The sequence below is a fragment of the Apis florea genome, unplaced genomic scaffold (genome assembly GCF_048593485.1).
Source record: "Apis florea isolate Af1SG1 unplaced genomic scaffold, ASM4859348v1 contig_2897_pilon, whole genome shotgun sequence".
Lineage (NCBI taxonomy): Eukaryota > Metazoa > Arthropoda > Insecta > Hymenoptera > Apidae > Apis > Apis florea.
In genome coordinates this window covers 4,530,696-4,540,377 of record NW_028256665.1, presented here as the reverse complement: position 1 = coordinate 4,540,377, position 9,682 = coordinate 4,530,696, and the positions used below count along the sequence as shown (strand labels likewise).

Below are 9,682 nucleotides of genomic sequence, written 5' to 3'. Positions count from 1 at the left end.
TTTATAACTCACCATTTCACGATGATTGGGATAGTAAGTTTGCTCGATCAACGGGAAGTTATCTTTTCCTAAACGACGTTGAAGCCCCAGAAGATGCGCGAACACCCAAGGTTTATCCTGAAAGCGGAAACGTAATTAAGAAAACCCATCTCCTCGAAGTGGAGGTCGATCAAGTTTTAATCGTTCCCTCCATTCGAATGACTCTCTTGGCCGGTTTTCTTTAATTGGACGAACTTCGTACCTGAAAGTTGTAAATTGCCGTGAGATTGTTAACGCTCGGCACACCGCCGTACATCAAACCGAGAAGAAGATTCTTGTAATCTTCTCCCGCGTCCTTTAGGTTTTGTCGTATCAGAACGAAATCCGGCTTGAAGGATCTGTGGACACAAATTTTCGACACTTGTGCGTTAAAAGTATTCGGAAATTTATGGAACGAAAATTCTAAGTTTTATTTTCTTTTTAAAGAAAGATTAATATCACACTTGATGACAATTATGTCTTTTTGACGAAGGTTGAAAATTTTATTCTTTTCAAGAAAAGGAAGGAGGATTCGATCGATTGAAATATTGATTAATTACCGGATGACTTTGGTCCCGTTACGATAAACCGCCATGGACACAACGGTGCCAGTCTCGCTGGCTGTTAACGACAATTCCCGAAATTCCGCCTGTTCAACGCGGATCTCGTAATCACCGTGAAGCCTACGACCCCGGAAATATTTGCTCCAGTCGGTGTTTTGGTCGTCTATGACCAGCAAGGTGAAGCATCGATCTTTGTTGTAAGAGGGTCCTCTTGTTGCACCTGACACTGCCGCTCCCAGAATCGATGCACCCTGGTTAACAGTGATTAAAAATTTGGCGCGATTAATTCTTCTGCCTTTCCTATGATAATATTTCGTAACAAAGAAAATTTATCCAACGACTCGCAGTTCTTTTTTTTTTTTTTTTTTTTTTCTTTCATAATTTATGCTACAAAGCTCTCAAAGGTTAATAGGATAATAAACAGCATGAAAAAGATTGATGGTATTTCGAGCACGCGAAAGCTCGCACATTTCTTCGAAGAACATTGGAAAGATCGTGTATCGCGTTGAACATGCAACAAGGCAATTTTGGACTCAAATCCGCCGATTTGAATCGGTGCACGATATTTACGTGGAAATGTAATCTAATCGTTCGAAAATGATGGAACAATTATTTATTATTATTTTATACGCGCTTTATAGGAGAAATTAAATTCGAAGGTGCTTGTCCACTTGCCATTTCTCCGGAAATCCAATGAAATTTCTAATAACTTGACCTTTCTCATCCTAATGATGCTTTAAGAATCACTTTCGTTAAACTAAACATATACGTGGGAAATATTTATTCAGAAATCTGTAAACACTTTTTCTCTCCGAATTTCTTTACCGTGAAGTGATCGTCGCCGACGTCAAACACGTCTTTTTTACATAACAAGAAAATTTCATCAATTGTGTAACCGAACGTCAAGTGTTTAACTAGTAGCAACTCTTTCCTTTTTAAAACCAATACGAATGAATTATTTGATTGATCTTAATACAATCTTTGAAGAATCAATTATAAATAATTAAAAGATCATATTTAAAATAACACGAACGTGCCGCTGTTCCAGGACTCGTCGAAACACCCCTCGTCCCTCCCTCCGTCCGCCACAAATTCACCCCACCTTTTCTCAACCTACCTGATCACGAGCAGCCCCCGTCAAGCTCTGAACCCTCTGGAGCAAACTTTCCCGGGTCTTGGCAGGCGAGGACGGGGCGCTGGTGGTTCTGGAGCCGGGTCTCAGGTTGAGGCTGAGATCACCGCCGACGGGTTGAGGGGCTCCAGGCGGCGGTGCCCCGGGCACGGGCGGCTGACTGGCCGGCGGAACCGGCGTAGGTTGGGACTGCAACGGGCGTTCCGGAACCGCTTGATACGATTGGGACGAATCCCTGGCCATGGAGGCCAGCCCGGAGTCTGTGCTTGGTTCATCGTCGAGCTCCGAGCTCAAATCCCCTGACGAGAACCTGGAAGACAAACTATGGTCGTGGTCGTGATAACGGCAATCGGTCCGATCGTCCACGGATTTCACGCTTTTTAGTAGCATTCTTTTACATGTATATCTTTTTCATTCTGTTTTTACAATATGCACATCGAACAGCCAAGTGCTCGGGTGTTATACATCTTTTTTTTTTCTTTTTTTTTTTTTTTTTTTCAATCAATGGCTTGTGGATGGCGCGATGATTGACGATTGCTGATTGCCGGTTTGCATGCGTGACAAAACGGGGGGTGATGGCGTTATTATTTTCGACGATGCTGCGCGGCAACTCGCCACCAGTTGTCTTATTAGAAGTCGGTGCCTCGCGTGAAATGTGTGGCTCTCGACGATCGTTCGTGCTTTGCGACAAGGTGGGGGCGGAGACGTCTGCCGACCAGACAGACGGTCTCGGGTGACGGGTAGCCGATAGCCAGGTCTCGTACTATTATGAGTCTCATGGAGGCAATAGGATGCGACATTTCGGTAAGCTTGAACGTAATTGGTAAATATTGGACAGATGGTTTACATGGGTTTCACATGGGCTTCTGGCCAACTGTGAACTGTAATTATAATAGAATAAAAGATATTTTTCGCAGCGGTTTAAAATAATCGAAGTGCGATCGGGATGGAAAATGTTGCCAAGATGGATAAACACGGATACGTCGGGAGAAGGGAGAGGGAGGGGGGAGGGGAAGGAGGAGGGGCAGTGAAGCAAAAGTGGCCACTTTGCAAAAGATGCCAAAGCACGTTTCTCGCCACGATTTGCATGCATGGATCGAGATTGATGGATCGAGAGTGCGCATGCACATGGAGAAGAAACGTTGTGGAGAACGTTGAATTTTTCTTTAATCGAGCCTAATTGTGCTTCGATCGAAATAATGGCACGGTGTGTTGGTGTTATCGATCTGTCTATCGTTCGGATACCTCGAGAGACTCGAATATCGATGTTAATTACAGTAGAACGGATAAATAGGATACTCGAGCGAGACGGTACAATTTGCAACAAGGAAGAAAGATCGCGATGTTCCAGATGGACGTGTGGACACAACACGGTAAAAGTCCATGTTTGAGAGTCTAGATAAAGCGTTGTTGTTTCGCGCTGCTATATATTATGCGACTCTCCGTCCTCGAATTCGATGAAAAGGCCGGGACAAACGTACTCGTCCACAAGCATCCATCGTGCAACGACCCGTACTCTTTTGTCTCGTATCGCTCTATGCATCTCCGCGTACCATTATGGACGCATTTAAACGTTCTCCGTGAGAAACAAAGTGACAAGAATTTTCTTCACCGACCAAAATTAAAAACACGTCGATTTTTCCATCGAAGAAAATAGAAATTCTTTTCTTCTTCTTCTTTTTTTTTTTTTTTTTTCTTTTAACTTTTCCAAATTGACACGCGAAAATTCCTCATTTTTTTGAAGGAACAACATTACAGCAAATTTCATAAATAATGAAATACCATCGTAAGAAATCGTAAAGGAACGATCTGTCGTCGTTCTAAAGAAAAGAAAAAAATATATCGAACGAGCAAATAGAAATCTCTTCCGGTATCCCTTCCGAATCCTTGGAATCTGTTGAGACAGCCGGGGAAAGTATGGAGGAATTCGATTCGAGCAAACTGTTATCGGGCATGCAAATAGAGAATGAAATAGAGTGGACAGGCGTGGTTGGACGCGTCAGGCACTCACCTCCGTTTCAGGTAGTTAACATTGGAAGTGAAGGACTGTCGAAAGCTGGAGAATGAAATGTTGCCGGGTGAAGGAGCTGTACCACAGTATTTGGCGCAACCGCCGCGGCCGGTAATCTTGCTGGTTTAACACCGACCTCGTCCTCCTCACGAAAACCGCAGAATTCCGCCTTGGTATTCGCTTTTCGTGTGGTATCCGCACCGGTGTACCCTTCTCCTCCTCCTCCTGTCTCCTGTTCTCGAAACGCGGATTTACCAGAAAGAAGGGCTCGTCTCGTGTGCTTTCCTCTCTGCTCGACGATGCTCGAACGAGATCGTTGCGTTCCCCTTGCCGAGTTTGTGGAATAACAGTGTTGAACGTAAGGTAATCCGAAAGGAAAGGATGAAATAAGAGAGGTGAGGAAGGAGAAACTAAACAATCCAAGTTGAAATCTGTAAAAAAGGGAAGAGACAGGTAGAGAGAGAGAGAAAGAGAGAGAGAGAGAGAGAGACAAAACGAGAAAGATGAGAATTAATCGTTGAATGAAATATTTATTTATAAAGTTTCGCGCGCAGGTTCGAAGGATGGTGGTGATGTTTTGTTCAGAATTGGGTGAAACTTTGCACGTATATATCTTTATATGTATATATATAGCGACTTGTGATGCGCTGATTACGTAAAAACGTGAGATAAAAGTTTTACTATGCGGATGTATAATCTCTTGGGACAAAAGTGTCTTTTTTGGATCTTTCTTTCTTTTTTTCTTTCTTTTTTTTTTTTTTTTTTTTTTTAGCGTTTCTTTTCCTCGGTGATTTGTATATTATCTAAAAGAATACGCGCGAAAATATGAGATTAACCGGATATTATTTGTGTCGATTTGTGATAATTTAAATGTTAATTAACGATAAGTTGGTAACAATAAGAAGCAATATTTATCTTCTCTTTATGAAGATAATGGATCTAACTTGAGCTTACATCACCGACGAATTTAATATTAGATAGAATATCTTATCGTTTTACAAAAATCTTTTTTTTTTAATGTCATAATTGGACGTAATAATCTCTTGGACTACACCAATATGATGGAATAAATTAAAATCAAAAATCACTTCGAAATAAATTCTGTCGAAAATAAACTTTTGAACGATAAAGAAAAGAAAAAAAAAAAAGAAAAAGAAAAGAAAAAGGGGGAAGATAAATTCTCTCCGTTGTTTTATTTTACTTTTTTTTTTTTTTTTTTTTTTTATACGTTGAAGTATCGCTATAATTAAACGTATATAATACACGTTCTCAATAAGGAACAACAAGCTTATGCGAGGTCCGCGATAAAAACGTCCACGCGAGCAGAATGGAGGCGCGGACGAGATGGAGGAGACCCCCTCGCAGAAATTTAGCACAGCAAAAGTAGAGCTTGATATTCCGCTGATCGATACGACGCAGCGTGACTTTACACGTTGAAGAATTTTTTTTTTACACGAGCGTTTCCCTCCCCCTTTCCTTTCCAACCACTGATTTTAAAACTTCAATATCGGATCGCGGCTGATAACGAGCCTGATTATCTTCAATAAAAAAAAATATATATATATATATCTTCGCGAAGTGGGGAGGAACGACGATGGAGGAGAGTCGTCAATTTGCGTATAAAAGAGATAATAAAGAAAAGTCTGGTGCCTCGTCTCGTTTTTTTCGAGACCCTCCTCCTCGAATAATTCGAGTCCCTGGTGTTGAAGAAACGCGACACGATTATTCCGTGACGGAATTGTTAAATGTGACGGCAGAATACGGGAGAAGAATTGCACGCGGACGGAAGAAAGGGGAAAGTTGAGAAGGAAAGATGGAGAAAAGTTTCGTGATTTCTTCGAAACTTTGCAGCAATCGCTTTCTACGTGAAAGCATCCTGTAATCAGAATGGCTAGAAAACTTTAAACCAGCAAAGTTTGCCCCCGCTGCTCATGACTAACTTGGCTAACTGTCTGAATTCAATTAATGCCCGAGATATCCTAGTCCTAATTGAATTTTAAATTAGCTTCGACGAATTTCTTGGTAATCCCTTCGAATCTCCATACGACTTCACGAGCTTTCCATTTTTTTTCTTTCTTTTTTTTTTTTTTTTTTTCTCCCTACCTCGAGGAATTTAATTTGTTTAACCTTTCTCGATTAATTAATTACCAAGGTAATTGTTTCGATAATTTTGTTTCGTCGTGGTGGAATAACAATCTTTTGAATTGATATTGAACCGAGTCGTGAGAGGGTTGAAATGATAGAAAGTTTTGAATCGATAAATTTTGTGACGCACCCTCTTGTCCAAATATTGACTGTGCAAACTTCTACGTATTCGAGTGTATAATGCGTGTCGAATAATTTAATAATTTCGTGTGTGAGAAATTTTCGCCGTGTAACAATAATTGTTAAAAATAATTATTCGTAATAATTCGATTGAAGCGTTACGTTTCATAGCTTCGCGTTTCGCGTGATTATATTTATATGGATCTACACAGTTCACGTTATCTCTAGGGATTTTAGCTTAGACTCTGGTAATAATCGATGATGGAAGAGTCCCTAGGTGTTAGGAAAGGGCAGGCGCATTGACCGCTGAAAGCTGCGCACACAGAAACGTGTGCACTTTCTATCAAAATTGAAAGAAATCAGAGACGCGTATATTATTCGATTAATTTCATTCAAAATATTGATAAATATCTATTTATTTATTAATTCGTTCGTTCTCTTCCAAAGATATCTCGATTGAAATTTCAATAAAATGGGCGTAGTACTTTAATCAAATCATTCAAATATATTCGAGTATAAAATCACGTATATAATTTTAAATAATTGTATCGTTTGTCAAAATCGAAAAGTAGCTTTCAACGGAACTTTTTCGCAATTAATGATGATAATAAACGATATTAAAAAATTGAAAACGAACGAAAAAGAAAAAGTAGAAATCACAACCGTGGAAATATCACGTGAAAATAATGCTTATCCTCGACAACACTCGTAACAGTCAATTTTATACAAATTGGTATCTCGTATACCAATCGATCAACGTAGTAGTTTATAAGCTCCCGCGTAAATTTAAATTCGATATCAACTTGAATAATGATATACTTGTTGTGTAAGAGAGAAGGGATTAATCAGTCACTGTAATAATAATCATTCGATCAAGAATATTTTCGAATATTCTCGCCACTAAAACATCTCATAGTTATCTCATACGAATTTCTATTATTGAAACTTCTCGAGTATCATGTGTCTTTCACGTTTGTTTGATAAACGAATATACGGTATCAACTATCCACTGAAACCGTACGATAATACGAAAGAGAGACAAACATCTAAAAAATCAATCTCCCAGTGACCACCGTTTCAGCTAATCCACGATTTTACATATAGTCAAGTACAGTTGGACGAAGTTCCAAAAGAGAGTTAATTGATCATAAAAGAAAATCCATAAATCGAGTCACATGATGCAATCCTTCATCAACCGAAACCAAAGTTCTTTCGACTTTCCATCTTTGAAGCTACACTTCAAAAATTAAATTATCGACAATTACCAGAAGAAAAAAGAAAAAGAAAAAAAAGAAACTCGATAAACCAATTCACCACTCGCCCCTTTCCAACGAAAACCAATTTTTTCCAATCTTTTAACCTACCCTCTATTAAAGTTCTCTAATTAAATTCCACTTAGAAGACAGAACTTATCGAAAGAGTGATCTAACGAGTCTAACGAAGAAAAAAGAAAGAAAAAAAAAAGAAGAAGAAGGAAAGAACGAATTGATCGGCGAAAAGGGAATGCTTAAATCACACTTGGCACTTGACCTTCGAGCAACCTCCTTTCCCAACGGAAACCGATTTTTTTTTTCAATCGTCAACCCTACCCTCAACTACTTTCTCTGTTAGATTACACTTTTAAGGCAAGGTCTGAAGAAGCTGTGGTACTCACCTGTGTCGCGTGCGTGTACTACCTACTAGTTTGCCGGTGAAGCAGTGAGCCTCGGCCGAGGATCGCGAGGGTGTTACCCGGAGGGTTAGCCGGTCGATACGTCCGCGCTTGCGTCCTTCTTATCACCCCCTCCTCACCAGTCTCGCGAGCTAACGACGACGGCGACGGGGAAAAAAGGGACGAGCCCCTATATGCAACCCGGTCCCCGGTGTTTGTACAGGGTGACGTTGTTCGATTCACATCAAACACGCTCCACCTGCTGGCCGATTGAACACGAAAACGTCAGCCGCGCTCATTGGTGAACGTTCGGGTTGCGCGTTTGCATTTCGCGCAATTCTGATTTTTGCCACCCTCTCTGCGCGCCTCTTTTCGAAATGTTCTATTCTAAAATTCTAGAGAAAATTGTGGTTCAGCTTCGACCGAAACGAATAATATTATGATCTTTTCTTGCAATTCGAAATTTCTCTCTCTCTCTCTCTCTCTCTCTCTCTCTCTCTCTGTCTCTCTCTCTTTCCTCGATATCGCGATAATTATGGAGAGAGTGTGCCGGATGGATGAAGTTGATTCTCTCGGTGCTCGCCACTCGACCGCCATTCTCCACGGATAAGTCGGCCTGCATAAAAGAATTAATGCAGCGACCCAGTTATTCGTGATTCCTCGTCTCGTTGCATTTACTCTCGAGCTTTTGTACCTTATGGAGATCGTACCGTTTTTTTGAAACGGTTTCTCTATTGTTTCTAGTGTGTGCGTGTATGTGTGTGTGTGTGTGTGTGTGTGTGTGGTTAGGCGGCCACGTTACAACTCGTGGAAACGAATTTTCTTCTCGTAAGGACGTATAAAATGTTGTATACGATCCCTTATGGTTATTCCGTGTTTCGTAGCCTTACAATTCTTGCAATAAAATTGATACACGTATATAAATTTATGTTCTGTACACAACATCCTGTGCCTGCGTTTGCGTGCTAGTATGTATGGCGCGAGACGGCTATTCAACTAGAAGACGGTTCTCTTTTTTTTCCTCTCCTCTGCTTGCTTCCGCCTCTTTTTTTCCCACTCTACCTTTTTTTGTACTCTACCCCAGGTAAAACGGCATTAGAGCGTTTCCCGTGTGGGGAAAGTGGGTCACAAACATTTTCCCGGGGTGAAAACTATCAAAGGAAGCACGAACGTGGGGGGGGGGGGGAGGATTTTCATTAAGATTATCACTACGCTTCCCCGGTTCTCTCGTGTCCGTGTGTGTCTAGCCTTGTTACGTAAGGAAATGTGAATCACGGGGGGACTCTTGTTCTTTGACGCGTTCACGTTTTATTTCTTTTTGCGTGCCACGAGTTTTCCTTGCAGACCAATTAAACGACCACTCGTGAAACCGGTGTTAACACGTTGGAAAAATGGCTCGAGGATAATTTTAGTTATGCGTGCTTTTTCCTTTTTTTTTTCATTTTCTTTTTTACGATTTTATTTCGTATGGTAGAACGACGAGAGAAGCTCTTTGGAATATGTATGTAGAATCGATTAGAAATTTTCGAATTAGGAAGAAAATTAAGAAAGAGATATGATTACATATAGCGGTATTATAGATTGTCTGTAGATGGATACAAGAAGATTCAATCACGTACATACATTCGTCGATGTACGCACATATATCGAAGCGTAAAGATATCGATGCATCGAGATCTTGAATGGTTTTCACGTCATCCATGAATGATCTTATAAGCTATCCTATTGTCTTCGATATTCGCCTTTGTTCGCATTGTGACAACTTGAGAGGTTCCACGACAATAGCGTCGCGAGCATCATGACTAACGACAGTCCTGTAATTCCTGCAATCTTCGTTCAATCAATATCTATTGAATTGTTTGTCGGACAGATTCATTTTTGCACGCGTGCACGCGAATAATTCGAGATAAAAAGTATCCACCATGACACAAGATTTCTCAAAATTTAAATTTTAAAGCGGATGAACCGTTTTTTCAAGTCGATATCTGCATTCGATTGTTTCTCTTTTAACAGGCAATCATCGATTTGTTCAATTTGTTTGA

The 9,682-nt window shown here is 40.5% G+C and overlaps 1 protein-coding gene across 3 annotated transcripts in view; it reads right to left on the bottom strand.

Moving 5' to 3' along the window:
- Positions 1-7,694, bottom strand: part of Syn (synapsin) — a 40,483-nt gene extending 32,789 nt beyond the window's left edge. Inside the window, exons 1-6 of one of the 3 annotated variants that reach the window (XM_086907513.1) lie at positions 7,644-7,694; positions 3,725-4,155; positions 1,699-2,023; positions 579-832; positions 242-377; positions 13-117 (exon numbers count right to left, since the gene is read on the bottom strand). In XM_086907513.1, the coding sequence (XP_086763639.1) occupies positions 13-117; positions 242-377; positions 579-832; positions 1,699-1,956 (753 nt within the window). In that variant the 5' untranslated portion in view covers positions 1,957-2,023; positions 3,725-4,155; positions 7,644-7,694. Of the gene's footprint in view, positions 1-12; positions 118-241; positions 378-578; positions 833-1,698; positions 2,595-3,724; positions 4,156-7,643 lie in introns of all 3 variants that reach the window. The other 2 variants (XM_086907512.1, XM_086907514.1) reach the window with 2 other exon arrangements.
- Positions 7,695-9,682: the final 1,988 nt, after the last annotated feature.